The sequence below is a fragment of the Tachyglossus aculeatus genome, chromosome 3 (assembly GCF_015852505.1).
Source record: "Tachyglossus aculeatus isolate mTacAcu1 chromosome 3, mTacAcu1.pri, whole genome shotgun sequence".
NCBI lineage: Eukaryota > Metazoa > Chordata > Mammalia > Monotremata > Tachyglossidae > Tachyglossus > Tachyglossus aculeatus.
This window is the reverse complement of record NC_052068.1, coordinates 73,934,287-73,955,061: the sequence shown is the minus strand read 5'-3', so window position 1 is coordinate 73,955,061 and position 20,775 is coordinate 73,934,287. Positions and strand designations below refer to the sequence as shown.

At 46.1% G+C, this 20,775-nt stretch overlaps 1 protein-coding gene across 1 annotated transcript in view; it reads left to right on the top strand.

Moving 5' to 3' along the window:
• Positions 1-20,433, top strand: part of SKP2 (S-phase kinase associated protein 2) — a 39,080-nt gene extending 18,647 nt beyond the window's left edge. The window contains exons 4-10 of the mRNA XM_038744317.1: positions 302-445; positions 1,213-1,347; positions 2,516-2,614; positions 6,217-6,347; positions 9,797-9,848; positions 12,687-12,794; positions 19,233-20,433. Coding sequence (XP_038600245.1) covers positions 302-445; positions 1,213-1,347; positions 2,516-2,614; positions 6,217-6,347; positions 9,797-9,848; positions 12,687-12,794; positions 19,233-19,446 — 883 coding nt within the window. The 3' untranslated portion in view covers positions 19,447-20,433. The remainder of the gene's footprint in view (positions 1-301; positions 446-1,212; positions 1,348-2,515; positions 2,615-6,216; positions 6,348-9,796; positions 9,849-12,686; positions 12,795-19,232) is intronic.
• The last annotated feature ends 342 nt before the right edge of the window (positions 20,434-20,775 follow it).

The window sequence follows — 20,775 nt, the reverse complement described above, 5'->3', positions numbered from 1 at the left end:
TGCTCGCTGGTTCCAGAGCTCTGAGGGATAACCCAATTAAACACGGTCCTTGTTCCTCCTGGAGTTTACAGTCTAAGAGAGGGGAGGGGAAACGGGGCAGGACTGGAGGCACCAGGTCTTGTGAGGCTTTCCTTCCCCACCACCGGGAAAAGATGGTCAGGAACTCGGGATAAAGGCTACCTGCCCTGGCCCGGAGAGCAGAAGCCCCATCTCTGCCCCCCTCGCCTGCCCGTTCTGAGTCCCTGGACCCCTCGAGGTTGCCCCGGTGCGATCGATGGAGCCCGCTCCTCCCCTCTTTTAGGTTGGATGAATCACTGTGGCAGACGCTAGACCTGTCGGGGAAAAACCTGCTGCCGGGGGTGACGGGCCGGCTGCTGGCCGTGGGCGTTGTTGCCTTCCGCTGCCCCAGATCGTGTGTCGACCAGCCCTTATTTCACAACTTCAGGTAAGGCTGCCCCTCCAAAGGAAACACCCGGGGCGGACCGTAAAGCCGTGAGCCCGCTGTTGGGTAGGGACCGTCTCTATATGTTGCCAACTTGTACTTCCCAAGCACTTAGTACAGTGCTCCGCACTCAGTAAGTGCTCAGTAAATACGATTGAATCAGGATCTGGGCTGCGTGTTTTCCATTCTGAGCCTCTTGCCTGCTTCTGTTAACATAGAATAATAATAATTTTGGTGTCTATTAAACTCTTACCATGTGCCAGGCACTGTACTAACCACTGCAGATCGGGTTGGACACAGTCCTTATAATAATGACGGCACTTGTTAAGCGCTTACCGCGTGCAGAGCGCTGTTTTTCCATATGGGCCTCGCTGTCTTAATCCCCGTTTTCCAGATGAGGTAAGCGAGGCACGGAGAAGTGAAGCGGCTTTTGCCCATACGGCACTCAAGTGGCGGAGCCGGGATTAGAACCCAGGTCCTTCAGGCGCCCAGGCCCGTGCTCTTTCCACCAGGCCAAGCTGTTTTCCCCATCGGTTGTTTTCATCATCATCGGGGCCTACTGCGTGCATAGCCCTGTGTGCTGGGCATGTACAGAGTCGTGTACCGGACATTTGAGAGCACGCAAGGAAAGTAAAAGATTATTTGTGAGTCGGTGAGGTGGGGCAGGTTTCTTCCATTAGAAGGAAGCCAGATTCTGTTTCTGAAAATCACCGGGTGAGTCATTCAACGAAGTGGCCCAGCTAATCTTTTCTTTCCCATTTCTGCCCCAGGCCACTGCGCGTGCAGCACATGGACCTGTCCAACTGCATTGTGAAGGCGGCCACGCTACAAAACATTCTTTGCCGGTGCAGCAGGCTGCAAAACCTCAGCCTGGAGGGACTAGAGCTGTCCGATGTCATCGCTAGGTCAGTGGGTGTCCCGAAAGTGACCGGGCAGGAAAAGACTACCAGGCGGAGGTTTTGTCACCAGATTGTATTGTTCTCATTATTTCCTAATAGTGACTGTGGTAGTTATTAGTTGCTTGTGTGCCAAGCACCGTACTAAGTGCTGAGGCACGTATACAAGAAAAGACCCCGTCCTGTGTGTGGTCACAGTCCTAGGGGGAAGGAAAACGGGTATTTTAAAAGGCATGTTGTTCCCTCTCTCATAAGGGACTCACAGTCTATAAGGCAGAAATGATGAGAGAATGATGAGCTTGGAGCCGTGTGTGTGGGTGTGTGTGTTTGTAAATCACTTACTATGTGTCAAACATAATAATAATAATGATGGTATTGGTTAAGCATTTACTATTGGGCAAGTCACTTCACTTCTCTGGGCCTCAGTTGCCTCATCTGTCAAATGGGGATTAAGACTGTGAGCCCCCAGTGGGGCTTTTAGACTGTGAGCCCACTGTTGGGTAGGGGCTGTCTCTATATGTTGCCAACTTGTACTTCCCAAGCGCTTAGTACAGTGCTCTGCACGCAGTAAGTGCTCAATAAATGCGATTGATGATGATGATGACAACCTGACCACCTTGTAGCCTCCTCAGCGCTTAGGACAGTACTTTACACATAGTAAGCACTTAACAAATACCATCATTATTATTATTATTATGTGCAAAGCACTGTTCTAAGCACTGGGGAAGTGACAAGGTGATCAGGTTGGCCCACGAGGGGCTCACAGTCTTAATCCCCATTTGACAGATGAGGTAACTGAGGCCCAGAGAAGTGAAGTGACTTGCCCAAAGTCACACAGCTGACAGTTGGCGGAGCTGGGGTTCGAACCCATGACCTCTGACTCCAAAGCCCGGGCTCTTTCCACCGAGCCACGCGGCTCCTCCATGGAGTAAGAGCAGGGGTAGGTCCAGGTTAATTAGGTCAGACACCATCCCTGACCCTCATGGGTCAAAGTAGGAGGGAGAACAGGTATTTAATCTCCATTATACAGTTGAGGAAACTGAGGCAAGGAGAAGCTGTGACCCGTCCAATGTCACCCAGCGAGCCTTGTTGAGCATTCATTGACTTCTGCAGCGTGATCCAGCTGTTTCTCAGGGGATGAAAGTGTTGGCTTACGGATCTTTGCCTTCCCTTCCAGAGACGTTGCTCGGAATTCAGAGTTGGTGCGGTTAAATCTCTCGGGTTGCTCTGGGTTTTCTGCCTCGGCCCTGGAGGATCTGCTGAGCAGCTGTTCCAGGTAAGAGCTGGCACCAAGCTGAATATTGGTGTCCCACAGAACATGCGTCAATGCTATGTAGCACTGCTTTCAGAAAGACTCCCTCTCCCTCTCGCTTTCAAGGAAAGCAATTGGGATCCTGTGCAGGCTAGAAAATATGTAGCACTGCTTTCAGACAGACTCAGTCAATCAATCAATCAATCGTATTTATGAGCGCTTACTGTGTGCAGAGCACTGGACTAAGCGCTGGGGAAGTACAAGTTGGCAACATATAGAGACAGCCATCATCATCATCAATCGTATTTATTGAGCGCTTACTGTGTGCAGAGCCCTGTACTAAGCGCTTGGGAAGTACAAGTTGGCAACATATAGAGACAGTCCCTACCCAACAGCGGGCTCACAATCTAGAAGGGGGAGACTCCTTCTCCCTCTTGCTTTTAAGGAAAGTAATGGGGATCCTATGCAGGCTAGAAAATATAATTCCAAGGTATCTTTTTTGTTGTTGTTTTTTATAATATTTGTTAAGAAGTGCCAGGCTCTGTACTAAGTGCTGGAGTAGATTCATTCATTCAATCGTATTTATTGAGCGCTTACTGTGTGCAGAGCACTGGACTAAGCGCTTGGGAAGTACAAGTTGGCCACATATAGAGACAGTCATCATCATCATCAATCGTATTTATTGAGCGCTTACTGTGTGCAGAGCCCTGTACTAAGCGCTTGGGAAGTACAAGTTGGCAACATATAGAGACAGTCCCTACCCAACAGCGGGCTCACGGTCTAGAAGGGGGAGACTCCTTCTCCCTCTTGCTTTTAAGGAAAGTAATGGGGTTCCTGTGCCGGCTAGAAAATATCATTCTAAGGTATCTTTTTTGTTGTTGTTTTTTATAATATTTGCTAAGTGCCAGGCTCTGTGCTAAGTGCTGGAGTAGATTCATTCATTCAATCGTATTTATTGAGCGCTTACTGTGTGCAGAGCACTGGACTAAGCGCTTGGGAATGACAAGTTGGCAACATATAGAGACAGTCATCATCATCATCAATCGTATTTATTGAGCGCTTACTGTGTGCAGAGCACTGTACTAAGCGCTTGGGAAGTACAAGTTGGCAACATATAGAGACAGTCCCTACCCAACAGCGGGCTCACAGTCTAGAAGGGGGAGACTCCTTCTCCCTCTTGCTTTTAAGGAAAGTAATGGGGATCCTGTGCAGGCTAGAAAATATCATTCTAAGGTATCTTTTTTGGTGTTGTTTTTTATAATATTTGCTAAGTGCCAGGCTCTGTACTAAGTGCTGGAGTAGATTCATTCATTCAATCGTATTTTTTGAGCGCTTACTGTGTGCAGAGCACTGGACTAAGCGCTTGGGAAGTACAAGTTGGCAACATATAGAGACAGTCATCATCATCATCAATCGTATTTATTGAGCGCTTACTGTGTGCAGAGCACTGTACTAAGCGCTTGGGAAGTACAAGTTGGCAACATATAGAGACAGTCCCTACCCAACAGCGGGCTCACAGTCTAGAAGGGGGAGACTCCTCCCTCTTGCTTTTAAGGAAAGTAATGGGGATCCTGTGCAGGCTAGAAAATATGATTCTAAGGTATCTTTTTTGTTGTTGTTTTTTATAATATTTGCTAAGTGCCAGGCTCTGTACTAAGTGCTGGAGTAGATTCATTCATTCAATCGTATTTATTGAGCGCTTTCTGTGTGCAGAGCACTGGACTAAGCGCCTGGGAAGTACAAGTTGGCAACATATAGAGACGGTCCCTACCCAACAGCGGGCTCACGGTCTAGAAGGGGGAGATACAAGCTAATTAGAGTAGACACAATCCATGTCCCATGTGGGGCTCACAGCCTTAATCCCCATTTTCCAGATGAGGTGATTGAGGCAGAGAAGTGAAGTGATTTGCCCCATATCACACTGCGTTCCTAAATCCCTTAGAAGGTTGCGGGGATCCATTTGCTTTTACGGGATGCTGACTGCTCATGTAGTCGAGAGAGCCTGCTTTCTGGTTAAAGTGCAGACTGTCGAACCCAGGTTCAGGTGATGTACCCAGACCGGGACCCAAGGAGTGAAAAATATCAGTTCCCCGCAGCCCCTGTCCTACAGAGGAGAAACCCGGTATTAATAATAATGCTAGCGATGATGGACTTAACTGCTGATTGTGTGCCAGGCACTGTACTGAGCGCTGGGGCGAATGCGAGATGATCAGGTTGGGCACAATCCGTGTCCCACATTAGCTCACATGTCGGTTGTGAAGGTAAGTGAGGGTGACGCCGATTGGCGTAGAGTAACGCCATCCCCCCGTTTCCCACTGAATCCAGGTTTGCAAGTTCTTGGATTGGCCCGGCGTCTGGGTACCGTTTCCAGCAACCGAGTCAGAACCCGGGCCTGAGCCTGCTTCTTGACCCGTGTCTGCCGCCCTGTTCCTTTCCTGAGGAAGGCTAGCCAACGAGGGATAATAATAATAATATTTATTATTTATTATAATAAATTTATTATTATAATAAATTTATATTATTAATATTAAATAATTAATATTTATTATAATAAATAAACATATTTATTACTCTATTTATTTATTTATTTTACTTGTACATTTCTATCCTATTTATTTTATTTTGTTGGTATGTTTGGTTCTGTTCTCTGTCTCCCCCTTTTAGACTGTGAGCCCACTGTTGGGTAGGGACTGTCTCTATTATGTGTTGCCAATTTGTACTTCCCAAGCGCTTAGTACAGTGCTCTGCACATAGTAAGCGCTCAATAAATACGATTGATTGATTGATTGAATAATAATAATAATAGTGGCATTTATTAAGCGCTTACTATGTGCAAAGCACTGTTCTAAGCACTGGGGAGATTACAAGGTGATCAGGTTGTCGCACGTGGGGCTCACAGGCTTAATCCCCATTTTACAGATGAGGGATGAAATCGCCCTCGACTTCTCGCTCCTTCCAAGGGCAAATGTGTGGTTGGGCAAGAAAGGAAGTGGGAAGCTCATTGTGGGCAGGGAACACGTACTCTCCCAAGCGTTTAGTACAGTTCTCTGCACACAGTAAGCGCTCAATAAATATGATTGAATGAATGCAATAGAAGGAGGGAGGTGAGAGGGCAGACATCTCTGAGGTGGGACCTGTGAGGATAAGGACAAAACTGGGGATTAATGAAGCGGGTAAAAGGAGTAAGAGAAGACGGGTGCTAGTCCAGAATTTTTCCTCGTTTTTTGGGGCATGGCATGAAGCTAACTTCTCTCCTCCTGGCTAGGGGAAAGTGCTGGCCTCTGCTTCTCCTAAATGTCAGCTAAAAAAGCTAGATGTCAGCTTCTCCATCATTAACAGATTTTTATGTGCACCTCCGTTGGATAGAGCATCTAGTGGATGCCGTGGGTGGATCGAGGAAAAACAGAACTCGATTCCTGCCTTCAAGGGGCTTACAATCTAATAAGGGTAATAGGACATACACACAAATACCCTAACATCCATCTAAACACTCAGAAACGACAGGGGCTTAGAACATAAAAGGCACATTAAACGACCGCATGTAACAGAAATGTACCCATATTCGTGTTCATCTATAAGCGATTTCTTAGAGACTTTCCCAGATGTGTTCTCTGTGTTGCATGTAGATTGGACGAGTTGAACCTCTCTTGGTGCTGTGATTTTACGGCTGAACACGTTCAGGTAGCGGTCAGCCACGTTTCAGGGACTGTGACCCAGCTGAATCTCAGTGGATACCGGCAGAATCTGCAGAGAGCAGGTAACGGTTGCAAGAACTGGGGCCCTGCCAGAAACCTCTCCAGTAAATAACCCAAAAAGCAAGATTAGGTTGTCACATTTCTCTTGCGGGGGTCGGGGGAGGAAAGGGGGAGCTCCTTGCACTCCTGATCATTCATTCATTCATTCAGTCGTATTTATTGAGCGCTTACTGTGTGCAGAGCACTGTACTAAGCGCTTGGGAAGTACAAGTTAGCAACATATAGAAACGGTCCCTACCCAACAGGGGTCTCTCAGTCTAGAAGGGGGAGACAGACAGCAGAACAAAACATGTAAACAGGTGTCGAAATCATTAGAACAGATAGAATGCAAGCTATATACACATCATTAACAAAATAAATAGAATATTATATATGTACAAGTAAAATAAGTGGCCTCAGCAGCATTTGTGGAGCACCCGCTGGGTACAGGGTGCCGTACATGGCGCTCGGTCCGTGCGGAGGTCTGTACCGGGTCTGAGCTCCAGTCACGTCATGGCTAGACCCTTGAATCGGCCTCCTTGCTGGTCTCCCTGCCTCCAGCATCTTCCCCTCTCTGGTCTGTATCACCCACTGCTGCAATCAATCAGCGGTATTCATTGATCATTGTGAACAGCTCACAGGACTAAATGCTTGGAAGAGGACAAAACAGTGAGGAACTTTACGGTAGAGATCCCTTCCCAGTCTAAACTCCTCTTTTCCTCTTCTCCACTCCCTTCTGCGTAGCCCTGACTTGCTCCCTTTCCCCTTCCCCCCTCCCAGCCCCACAGCACTTGTGTACGTAGCAGGAATTTTATTTATTTGTATTGATAGCCGTCTCCCCACCTCTATACTTGTAAGCTCGTTGAGGGCAGGAATGTCACTGTTTATTGTCGTGTTGTACTTTCCCAGGCACTTAGTACAGTTCTCTGCACACAGTAAGTGCTCAATGAATATGAATGAGTGAATGTGCTTCCCAAGCGCTTAGTACAGTGCTCTGCACACAGTAAGCGCTCAATAAATACGATTGATGATGATATATGTTTGTACATATTTATTACTCTATTTATATTGTACTTGTACATGTCTCTTCTATTTATTTTATTTTGTCAGGATGTTTGGTTTTGTTCTTTGTCTCCCCCTTTTAGACTGTGAGCCCACTGTTGGGTAGGGACCGTCTCTATATGTCGCCAACTTGTACTTCCCAAGCGCTTAGTACAGTGCTCTGCACACAGTAAGCGCTCAATAAATACGATTGATGATGATGATGATGATGAATAGAGTAGGTTACAGATCCTCATTTTGAACCGTTGCTTGGACACATCCATCCCATCCTCAAAAGTCCTAAATTGTCTTCAGGTGCTCATTGTCATCATCATCAATGGTATTTAGTGAATGCTGTCTGTGGGCAGAGCACTATATTAAGCGCTTGAGTCTAGAGAGGGAGACAGTCATTAGTATACATCATTTAGAATATATAATTTATAGGTGTGTTCATATATGCTGTGGGTTTGGGGGTGGGTTTACTAACAGTTAAAGGTCACAGATCCAAGGGCATAGACATGGAAGCAAGAGAGAGCCAGGGAAAAGGGGGCTAATTGGGGAAACCTTCCTGGAGGAGATGTGGGCTTTAATAGGACTTTGAAGGTGGGAAGAGTGGTGGTCTGGCATATATGGAGGGGGAGTGAGTTCTGGGCTAGGGGAGGATATGGGAAAAGGGTCACGATCAGCTTCAAGGCTCTCCGTCAATTTACTCCGACTCACAAGTCAATCATTCGGTCAAACTGACTGATTTGTCTTAACCAGTACCCACCCCTGAGGGTGAGCTAGAGGCCGAGGAGGGAGATTTTTAAAAAGGGACTTCTTGGGGACCAGCAGGCTCCTCTCGTTCCCTCTTCCCCGTTATTTAATGGGCAGGGTCCCCTTTAAAGCCAGATACGTCATCTCAGACTGCTTTGCTGCGGCAGTCTAAAGAGGAACCCCCATCTTCGTAATCCCCAGCAGTGTGACTATGTTAGAAAGAGCTAGAAGGGGCGTGATTTGGAATGAGAGGGAGATCCAGCAGATTTAAGTCCTTGGAGTCCCTGCATCAATTTGGCCCTGAATCTATCCGGATGCCAAACATGGTCAAATGAGAGGGAGAGAGAGAATAGAGGCGACTGATGTGGCCACTGTCTCCTCTCTTTCTAATGACCGGACTCTGGAGGAGCAAGGTATCTGCCCCTGCGTGCGTGGCTCAATGGAAAGAGCCCGGGCTTTGGAGTCAAAGGTCGTGGGTTCAAACCCCGGCTCCGCCAGTTGTCAGCTGTGTGAGTTTGGGCAAGCCACTTAACTTCTCTGGGCCTCAGCGACCTCATCTGTAAAATGGGGATTGAGACTGTGAGCCCCCTGTGGGACAACCTGATCACCTTGTAACCTCCTCAGCGCCTAGAACAGTGCTTAACAAATGCCATTATTATCTTTTAGACTGTGAGCCCACTGTTGGGTAGGGACCGTCTCTATATGTTGCCAACTTGTACTTCCCAAGCGCTTAGTACAGTGCTCTGCACACAGTAAGTGCTCAATAAATACGATTGATTGATTGACAGGGACTAAGCCAGTAACCAGGGACAATTTGGGATCTTGGCCATTCCCAAACCCCTCTCCTGCTCCCATTTGATCTCACTAATAATTTCACGGAACGGCTACTCTGCTGATCCAAACACTTATCCTATGCCACGTTGACTACTGCATAAGCCTCCTCGCTGACCTCCTGGCCTCCTGTCTCCCCCCAACTCTAGTCCATTCTTCATTTGCCAACTTGGACTTCCCAAGCGCTTAGTACAGTGCTCTGCACACAGTAAGCGCTCAATAAATACGATTGAATGGATGAATGAATGAATTTGGCTGCCTGGATCATTTTTCTTAAAAACCCCCCACAAAACTCAGTCCATCCTCAAAAATCCTAAATTGTCTTCAGGTGCTCTATGGCATCATCATTGTCATCATCATCAATGGTATTTAGTGAATGCTCACTCCCCACTTAAGAGTTTTGAAGTGCTTGAGGGGTACAAACACGGGCTTTGAAGTCAGAGGTCATGGGTTCAAATCCCGGCTCCACCACTTGTCAACTGTGTGACTTTGGGCAAGTCACTTCACTTCTCTGGGCCTCAGTTCCCTCATCTGTAAAATGGGGGTGAAGACTGTGAGCCCCACGTGGGACAACCTGATCACCTTGTCAATTCCCCAGCGCTTAGAACAGTGCTCTGCACATAGTAAGCGTTTAATAAATGCCATTATTATTATTATTACAAAGCCACGTGCGTAGTCTGAATAAGGGGGGAGCAGGTAGGGGAAATAACCCCATCTCCAGCTTCCCCCTTTTCCCTAAAACCTGTGGCCCTTACTCCCCAAATGACAGAATTCCAGTGTTATGTTTATTTGACACCCAGTGAGAAAGTGACATTTTATAGTTTATGACATTTTCTCTCCCCAGATGTGACGACCTTAGTGGAAAGATGTCCCAAGCTCGTCCAGTTAGATTTAAGGTAAGAGTTTCTTCATCATCTGTAGTTATGGAGTGCCTGCTGTCTTCTAGACTGTGAGCCCACTGTTGGGTAGGGACCGTCTCTATCTGTTGTCCTTCCCAAGCACTTAATACAGTGCTCTGCACACAGTAAGCACTCAATAAATGCGATTGAATGAATGACAGTACTGTACTAGCCACCAGCTGTGTGCAAAACACTGTACTAGGCGTCTGGGAGCAGAGAGTAAGGGTAACAGGCACAGTCCTTGCCCTCAAGGATCTTCCAATTTCAGAGAAGCAGCGTGGCTCAGCGGAAAGAGCCCGGGCTTTGGAGTCAGAGGTCATGGGTTCGAATCCCGGCTGGGCCACGTGTCTGCTGTGTGACCGTGGGCAAGTCACTTCACTTCTCTGAGCCTCAGTTCCCTCATCTGTAAAATGGGGATGAAGACTGTGAACCCCACGTGGGACAACCTGATCACTTTGTATCCCTGCCCCCAGCGCTTAGAACAGTGCTTGGCACATAGTAAGCGCTTAACAAATGCCAACGTTATTATTGTTAATTTATTGGGAGAGGTAGGCAGATTCAGATAATTATACATACCTTGGGAACAAAATGGAAAACGGATGCAACCGGGAAAAAAAAACGCTGCTGTACATGGAAGAGCTGAGAGTGACTAGAGATGTGTCTTGATCTGCTCATTATGGGCATTGAACATGTCTGCTAATTAATAATAATGGCATTTATTAAGCGCTTACTGTGTGCAAATCACTGTTCTAAGCGCTGGGGAGATACATGGTGATCAGGTTGTCCCACGGGGGGCTCAGAGTCTTTATCCCCATTTCACAGATGAGGTCACTGAGGCTCAGAGAAGTGAAGTGACTTGCCCAAGGTCACACAGCAGACATGTGGCAGGGCTGGAATTCGAACCCATGGCCTCTGACTCCAAAGCCCGGGCTCTTTCCACTGAGCCACGCTGAATTCTGTTGTACTCTACCAAGTGCTTAGTACAACGCTCTGAACGTAGTAAGCGCACAGCGAATACCATTGATGAAGAGAAGCAGCGTGGCTCAGTGGAAAGAGCCCGGGCTTGAGAGTCAGAGGTCGTGGGTTCGAATCCCGGCTCTGCCACTTGTCAGCTGGGTGACTTTGGGCAAGTCACTTCCCTTCCCTGAGCCTCAGTTCCCTCATCTGGAAAATGGGGATGAAGACTGCGAGCCCCCCGTGGGACCACCTGATCACCTTGTATCCCCCCCAGCGCTTAGGACAGTGTTTGGCACATACTAAGCGCTTAGCAAATGCCATCATTATTATTATTATCGATTGATCTGGGAGGTGGGTATTTCGTTAGGGAATACTTAGTACAGTGCTCTGTTGCCATTTTGTACTTCCCAAGTGCTTAGTACAGTGCTCTGCACACAGTAAGTGCTCAATAAATACGATTGATGATGATGAACGTAGTAAGCGCTCAATAAATACCATTGATTGAATACTTCCTGGAGGAGGGGATTTTTCAGAAGGGCTGTTTGACCGATTTAAAAGGAGCAGGTGCTTTAATTAGCAGAAGGACATGCTTAGTGGATCCGATAGAAGAACAAGGTTATATAACAAGGACTGAGTAACTCGGAGCAGTGCTTGGTGCACTGTAAGGGCTTAACAAATACCGTAACATAGCTAAAATTTCATTGTTGAGGCTTGAAAAATGGCTTCTTTTGACATTCTAATTGACGGGCATAATATTAAGAAAGGAAAATGAATTTTGGAAGTTGTTTTAGACCAAACCCGTTACGGTCAGGGAGCATGTCTGCTAATTCTGTTGTATCCTCCCAAGAACTTAGTACGGTGCTCTGCACGTAGTTAGTGCTCAATAAATACCATTGACCGATTAATGGATGTCTTTTGGAGTGCAGGATGTAGGGTTTGGGGTAATAATAATAGTGGTATTTAATCAGTCAATCAATCAATCGTATTTATTGAGCGCTTACTGTGTGCAGAGCACTGGACTAAGCGCTTGGGAAGTACAAGTTGGCAACGTATAGAGACGGTCCCTACCCAACAGCGGGCTCACAGTCTAGAAGGGGGAGACAGAGAACAAAACCAAACATATTAACAAAATAAAATAAGTAGAATAGATATGTACAAGGGAAGTAAATTAAAATGTAAAATTAAAATGTAAAATTAAACTGTAAAATTAAAATGTAAAATTAAAATTAAAAATTAAAATTAAAAAGATAAAATTAAAATTTTAAATTAAAATTAAAATTAAAATTGAAGCACTGAGGTGGATACAGGCAAATTGGGTTGGGCACAGTCCCTGTTCAAATTTATAATTAAATTTTAAAATTAAAATTTTAAAATTTAAAATTAAAATTAAAAACTAAAATTAAAATTAAAAGAATAAGATTAAAATTAAGAATTAAAATTAAAAATTAAAATTAAAGATTGAAATTAACAAATTAAAATTTTAAGATTAAAATTAAAAAATTAAAATTAAAATTGAAGCACTTACTAAGCGCTGAGGTGGACCCAGGCAAATTGGGTTGGGCCCGGTCCCTGTTCCACGTGTTACAGATGAAGTAACTGAGGCACAGAGAAATGAAGTGACTTGCCCAGGGTCACACAGCAGACAATCAATCAATCAATCAATCGTATTTATTGAGCGCTTACTATGTGCAGAGCACTGTACTAAGCGCTTGGGAAGTACAAATTGGCGGAGCCGGGATTGGAACCCAGGTCGTTCCGACTCCGAGGGCCGGGCTGTACCCACTAGGGAACACTGCTTCCCTAATGTTATCTCTCTTAGGAAGCGCTTAATAAATGCCATCGTTGTTGCTGTTGTCCTCGTTCTTCTCCCTGTTGCAGTGATAGCGTCCTGCTGAAAAGCGACTGCTTTCAGGAATTTCAGCAGCTCCTCTACCTCCAGCACCTGTCGCTCAGCCGATGCTACGAGATCTCTCCCACAGCACTTCTGTGAGTGTGGCCCTTTCTCGCGGCTTTCTCTGCCCCCTTGCTCCGTCATTAACGGGCACCGGTAACGGTGGCTTGGTAATTGTCAAGTGGTGACGTTAAATGATGCTGAATCCAAGCAGGTGCAATTTAAACGAAGCGCAGTATTCGGCAGAGTAGTAATAATAATAGTAATAATAATGGTATTTGTTAAGCGCCTCCCTTCAATCAATCAATCGTATTTATTGAGCGCTTCCTATGTGCAGAGCACTGTACTAAGCGCTTGGGAAGTACAAATTGGCATCACATAGAGACAGTCCCTACCCAACAGTGGGCTCACAGTCTAAAAGGGGGAGACAGAGAACAGAACCAAACATACCAACAAAATAAAATAAGGCCCTGCTGAGAGCTCACCTCCTCCAGGAGGCCTTCCCAGACTGAGCCCCTTCTTTCCTCTCCCCCTCGTCCCCCTCTCCATCCCCCCGTCTTACCTCCTTCCCTTCCCCACAGCACCTGTATATATGTATATATGGTTGTACATATTTATTCCTCTATTTATTTATTTATTTATTTTGCTTGTACATTTCTATCCTACTTATTTTATTTTGTTGGTATGTTTGGTTCTGTTCTCTGTCTCCCCCTTTTAGACTGTGAGCCCACTGTTGGGTAGGGACTGTCTCTATGTGATGCCAATTTGTACTTCCCAAGCGCTTAGTACAGTGCTCTGCACACAGTAAGCGCTCAATAAATACGATTGATTGATTGATTGATTGATTGCTGTGTGCCAGCTACTGTTCTGAGGGCTGAGGTAGATACGAGGTTATCGGTTTGGATGTGGTTCCTGTCCCGCAGTGGGCTCACAGTCTAGGTGTCAGGGAATAGGATTTAATCCCCATTTTACAGATGAGGAAACAGTGGCACCTGTATATATGTATATATGTTTGTACGTATTTATTACTTTATTTTACTTGTACATATCTATTCTATTTATTTTATTTTGTTACTACGTTCTGTTCTGTTCTCCGTCTCCCCCTTCTAGACTGTGAGCCCACTGTTGGGTAGGGACCGTCTCTAGATGTTGCCAACTTGTACTTCCCAAGCGCTTAGTACACTGCTCTGCACATAGTAAGCGCTCAATAAATACGATTGATGATGATGATGATGATGTACGTATTTATTACTTTATTTTACTTGTGCATATCTATTCTATTTATTTTATTTTGTTACTATGTTCTGTTTTGTTCCCTGTCTCCCCCTTCTAGACTGTGAGCCCACTGTTGGGTAGGGACCGTCTCTCTATGTTGCCGACTTGTACTTCCCAAGCGCTTAGTACAGTGCTCTGCACACAGTAAGCGCTCAATAAATATGATTGATTGATTGATTGAGGCACGGAGTCCAAGGTTCTGCGGCAATCAGTTGTATTTATTGAGTGCTTACTGTATGCTGAGCGCTATACTAAGCCCTTGGGAGAATACAATCCATTCAGTCGTATTTATTGAGTGCTTCCTGTGTGCGGAGCACTGGACTAAGCACTTGGGAAGTCCAAGTTGGCAACATATAGAGCCGGTCCCTACCCAACAGTGGGCTCACAGTCTAGAAGGGGGAGACAGAGAACGAAACAAAACATATGAACAAAATAAATAGACTAGATATGTACAATCAGTTGTATTTATTGCGTGCTTACTGTATGCTGAGCGCTATACTAAGTGCTTGGGAGAATACAATTCATTCATTCATTCAATCATACTTATTGAGCGCTTACTGTGTGCAGAGCACTGTACTAAGCGCTTGGGAAGTACAAGTTGGCAACATATCGAGACGGTCCCTATCCAACAGCGGGCTCACAGTCTAGAAGGGGGAGACAGAGAACGAAACAAAACATATTAACAAAATAAAATAGAATAGATATGTACAATCAGTTGTATTTATTGCATGCTGAGTGCTATACTAAGCGCTTGGGAGAATACAATTCATTCCTTCAGTTGTATTTCTTGAGCGCTTACTGTGTGCAGAGCACTGTACTAAGCGCTTGGGAAGTACAACTTGGCAACATATCGAGACAGTCCCTACCCAACAGTGGGCTCACAGTCTAGAAGGGGGAGACAGAGAACGAAACAAAACATATTAACAAAATAAAATAAATAGAATAAATATATACAATCAGTTGTATTGTGTGTTTACTGTATGCTGCACGCTTGGGAGAATACAATTCATTCATTCATTCAATCGTATTTCTTGAGCGCTTACTGTGTGCAGAGCACCGGACTAAGCGCTTGGGAAGGACAAGTTGGCAACATATCGACACGTTCCCTGCCTGCCATGAATTCAAATGGCAGAGCCGGGATTAGAATCCAGGTCCTCTGCCTGGCCCGTGCTCTTGGCGGTTTCAATCCAACATTTCAGGGGACTGTAGGGGAGAGTCGTAGGTTGAAAGTTGGCGATCCAGAAGGATCACCTTCGTAAACGACGAAGTCATTCTCTTTCTAAAGAGTTTAAATGAGTGTTTTATCATCAACAAGACTCTTTGGTTTGAAGGGGCCACAACAGGAGTAGGAAATAGAGCTCGTTTTTTAGGACCTCACAATCTAGTGAGCTGGCAGGACCAACACGAACATCCACCAATGCCCTAAATTCACTTTCTGTGTGTATATTGCATCTTCTAGATTCATAGGGGTGGTAGGGACTCCGAAGTCGTAATGTAGCCGTCTCTTTGGTTGGATTTCACCTAAGCCTTCCAAGAACACTAGTTATTTTCTAGAGAAGGACCTCGTAAAACCTCTCTGTATCTCATCCCCATAATAATAGTGATTGTGCAGCGCTTTTATTTTTCAAGAGTGCTCTCACATCAGCAAGCGCATTTTGATTTTGAAAATGCCTCGCAAGAGAGGAATTATCCCTCCCATTTTATAGATGGGAAAATAGGCCCAGGGAGATCAAGTGGGTTGTCTTTTAGACTGTCTTTTAGACTGTGAGCCCATTGTTGGGTAGGGACTGTCTCTATATGTTCCCAAGCGCTTAGTACAGTGCTCTGCACACAGTAAGCGCTCAATAAATACGATTGATTGGTTGTCCTAGGTCACACAGCAGGGCAGCCAAGTCTCCTGCCCCCCATGCCCAGACACTTACGGCTAGATTATCCTGCCCGTCCTCCTACTGCCAGACTAGAAGCTCCTAGGGGGCAGGGATCATGTCTGTCCACCCCACTGTATCGTGCTCTGCGCACAGTAAGCGCTCAATAAATTCCACTGACAACTGGATTGCTCCAAGACATCCTGCCTCCATTGTCCTGCTCCACTTCAGATTCCCAGATTCCCAGATTCGGATCCAGATTCCCTACCGTCTGGTGGCAGGGGCCCAGACTAGGGGCCAAAGGAGACAGGAAAGATGTCAGCAAAAGGGCCCAGACTCTGGAGTCCGTAGAGAAATAACCACTTTTGAGTGGAGGCTCCAAAAGCAGCCTAGATAAGGTTTGCCAACCACTTCTTGCTGTGACCTGCTTATTTCTACCAAGATATGGGTGAGTGGGAACAAGAGAGAACAGTGCTTGGCACATAGTAAGCGCTTAACAAATACCAACATCATTATTATTATTAAGAGAGTTCCCCTTTTTGCGTCTTGGAATGTGGTTAAATTCCTCTTCTTATCCAGGCTAAAGGACGCTATTTTCCTTTTTCTTCTGACTTGCAGTCCAGTTCCTACTCGGTCATTTTGATTTTCTCCTTGGCGTCTTTTGAAATTCTCTAAATTGCTCAAGCGCCTGGTTCATTGTGTTCTGCACGTAGCCAAGATGGTTCAGTCATGGCAGTGGGTGGGAAGTTAAATTGGGCGCTAAATGAAATCAGATTGCTACTGCATGTAAATCAATCAATCTGTCAATCGTATTTATTGAGCGCCTACTGTGTGCAGAGCGCTTGGGAAGTACAAGTTGGTAACATAAGTTGGCAACATGTAAAGGGATTTGATGATGACCTATTCCTACCGGAATGCTTAAATCAATCAATCGTATTTATTGAGCGCTTACTGTGTGCAGAGCACTGTACTAAGCGCTTGGGAAGTACAAGTTGGTAACATAAGTTGGCAACATGTAAAGGGATTTGATGATGACCTTTTCCTACCGGAATGCTTAAATCAATCAATCAGTCAGTCGTATTTATTGAGTGCTTACTGTGTGCAGAGCACTGTACTAAGCGCTTGGGAAGTACAAGTTGGCAACATATAGAGACAGTCCCTACCCAACAGTGGGCTCAGTCTAGAAGTGGGCTCACAGTCTATTGGGTTTTTGCACGTCCCCTGCCTTTTTTAAAAGAATGGGATAGAAACTCACTTAATTTGTGGCCCGCTATGCCCTCCCTCAGATCTTTTTCTGTAATCCTCATCCTTTCCATTCCCTTCTTGTATTTGAAGTTTCCTTCCTCCTAACTGAACTATCTGTAACTAGGGATCCAAAAAAAACCCATAACGGACAGAAGCACCAAAACAAGTTTGCTCTTGAATAAGTTACTGGGTTTTTTTTACTTACGTTTGTTCTTTGTAGTGACCGACGGTTTGTTGAAATTGCAAACTGAATAATTTCTCATTTTGAGACTTTGCACCGTTCGATTCGTCGTGGCCTCGAACACCCAGCTGCGAGAGTTCCCTAGAATTCCTAGCCTTTCAGGTTTGAGTTGAGTACACGGAACATCGCTGTTGAAAAATGCTTTTCTGGGAACCAGGATTGCGTTGTTGACATAACTGTTTATCCCGTCCTCGTCTTACCTTGTGGGGGAAATGAACCTGTCCAGGGTTGGGGAAAAAAAAGGTTGGGATCGGCCGGAGGCCCGTCCTTCTGTGGAGCGTGGGTTGGAGGCCTAAGGCGGCCTCCAACTGCGTGATTGAAAAGGTAAGTAGGAGGGCACTTGGTTATATTTTAACCAACCACCCCTGAGGTCGGTGACTCTGTTGTTGTCGTCCGTCCGGCGGTCCCTTTAAGACTGCTTCCTATCAAGTTTAAGCCCCTGCCGAAGACTGTCAAACAGTGGTGTTTGAACACTTACTGTGGACAGAGCACTAGTACACCCTGGGGAGAGGACGAACAAGTAGACGAGCGCTCACTACAGTGCTCTGCCGCGGTGAAGCGCTCAATAAATTCGATTGATGAGCGGAACCCTGCCCTCAGGGATCCTACAGCAAGTGAGAGCAATCCGCAGAGGTTCCAGATGCCTTTCAATTACCGCAGGCAGATCAGGAGTGGAGAAAGATGGACGGGACGGCGTCCCTCTTCCCGGAAAGAAATTTCTTTCCCGTGGATCTGGTGCCGCCTGGCAGTTAAGTGAAACCTTAGTATTGGTCTCCGACTCCCTCCCAAACCCCTCCATCCCGCGCTGTAAGCCGTCAGCCAGCTTGTCCATCCCACACTCTCCGAGGTTTGAACGATACTGCACCTTTTGGGAGTGAGCATCACAACCCGGAGGGCGGAATCTGTACCACAGAGCTTTCCTTTTTTAAATTCACGCCAGCCTGCGGCCTGCTTCTTTGCAGGGATTCTCTGATGGATATTTATTTTAAATCAGTGTCTGCCGGGCCTTAAGGCAGGAACTAGATCGTAGGGCAGATTTCAGTTCCAATTGACCGTGCCAACTGGAGGGGAATGGGAACAGGCTAGAGAGCCACCGTTTTGGGTCTTTCTGACCTTTTTTTATTTTAGTGGCATTAAGCACATGCTGTAGCAAGCAATGAAGTAGATATAAGCTGAACAGGTTGGACGCAATCCACGTCCCACATGGGGCTCACAGTCTTAATCCCCATCTTACGTGGGGGGAGAGGGAACTGGGACCCAGATCAGTGAAGTGACTCGTCCAAGGTCACAGAACAGAAAACAGGGAGAAATGGGATTAAAACCCAGTTCCCCTGACCCACATGGCCCAGTGGAAAGAGCATGAGCCTGGGAATCTGGGATGAATGAAGGTGGCAAAGTACAAACCATAGCCTGTATAGGGGAAGGGTGGTAGTTACTCTCACCCCTGCCCCTTCCAGTTGAGGAGACCGTGGGTCTTCTGCTTAGCTAGTGATGGTCAAACCGACCCTGTGTCCATTGACAGCCTCTTGCCAGGTTCATTTATTTTCAAAACTAAAAGCGAACTTTTTTTAATGGTACTTGCTAAGCACTTTGTGTCAATCACTTGGATAGGTCCAAGTTAATTAGGCCAGACACAGTCCCTGTCCTGCACTCACAGTCTGAGTAGGAGGGAGAGCAGGTATCCCTGTTTTACAGTTGAAGAAACTGAGGCACAGAGTAGTTAAGTGACTTGCCTAAGGTCACACAACAAGCAGTTGACAGCAGCGGTCCTTCTGTCTCCTAGGCCCGTGCTCTTCAACGGTCCCAATTGCATTTTATAGTGAGATGCGTAAGGTGAAAGTCGGGGGGGAAGGCAGTGTTTGGGTTTGCGTTCATCCGCTGACTCGGTGGTGTGTTCCCCCTTCCAGAGAACTGGGCGACATTCCCACGCTAAAGACACTCCAGGTGTTTGGAATAGTGACAGACAGTTCCCTTCAGGTGCTGCAAGAAACACTCCCTCACCTGAAGATCAACTGTTCTCACTTCACCACCATCGCCCGACCAACCACCGGCAGCAGAAAGAACCAGGAGATCTGGGGCATCAAGTGCCGCCTGACGCTGCGCAAGCCGAACAGCCTGTGATGCTCAGGTGTCTCTTCCCTCTTCACGGGGCGAGAAGCCACCACCCTGCAACTCCTGAGAGGCTTCGGGGACGATGGCATACTACCTTGTGCCTCTCTCCCCAGTTTGAGTAGCGTTAGACCGCTGGTTTGAGAGGAAAAATCATTCAGTATCGCTGATCCCTATCAAAGGTTAGAAATTAATTGCTTTTAGAAATCTGGGGGAGTTGCTTGTTGCCCTCCTAGGGCCTTTAAGTCTGTTGCCTCTGTGGGTTAGAGGCGAGGGAATGATCATTGTTTGAATTTGGTTCGGGTGGTGACTCGACGGCACCTCCGTTTTCCCTAGGGCTTTTCAAGATCAACCGAATGCGCGTGAAGCAGATGACTCTACGGTAATTATGACTGATTTAGATCTGTTTTTGTTTTTATTTGCCAGTTGGCTTTTAGAGGGTGGCTCAGATAAGCCGTGAAGTTGTTGAAGTGGGGCGGTAAGGGAGGCTTTTTATGGTCTTGGCAAAATTAACCCTACCTGTGGAGGCTTAAATACGGTGAATCTTAAGGCATTCGGGGTGGAGGGCGGAGAAGGTTTAGAGGGGAATGTCTGAATCTGCAGCTCGGAGAAGTAGCTTCCTCTCCCCCTTGATGCAAAATTCATCTCAAGATGCTTAGGAGCCAACCAGGAAGTGCCCTCAAACCACAACAGTTAAATATGGCTCGGCCATTTGGGCTGTTGGTGAAATAATCATGTTTTTCTTCCCATGCCACCTGCAGAGATGACGTATCAGAGGCAGAAAAGCTAAGTGCGAGGGGTACAATCATGTCTAATTTTGTCCAATTCATTTAACGTTTTGAACACCGCTTTTGCTTTTAACTTTTAATTGCTCGTTGTCTTTCTGATCATTAGTGTTAAAGACATTCTAGTCCTAAGGAGAGTCACTTTTTGATCAAGGTTTTGGGGAGAGTCGTTCATGTTGCACCCTCTTCGGGAAGTCCCTTCAACACCCCTTTTACATTATCGTTGTCTTTCTGATCATTAGTGTTAAAGACATTCTAAATCCTAAGGAGAGTCACTTTTTGATCAAGGTTTTGGGGAGAGTCGTTCATGTTGCACCCTCTTCGGGAAGTCCCTTCAACACCCCTTTTACATTAGTGGAATCAGGAGTTTTATTCAGTATTAAAGCAGAAAGCGTCCTCTCGCTTCCCGTTGAGGTTGTTCTTTTCTCTAATCGCCATGTGAAATTTGAAAATTGAATTCACGACGGTAGTAACCACTTGCGCAGTGGTCCTGGCCAGCGGCTGCTGAAGCGTCGCGCAGAGAGTTTGAATCTCTTTAGGGACTCTTACAAAGGCC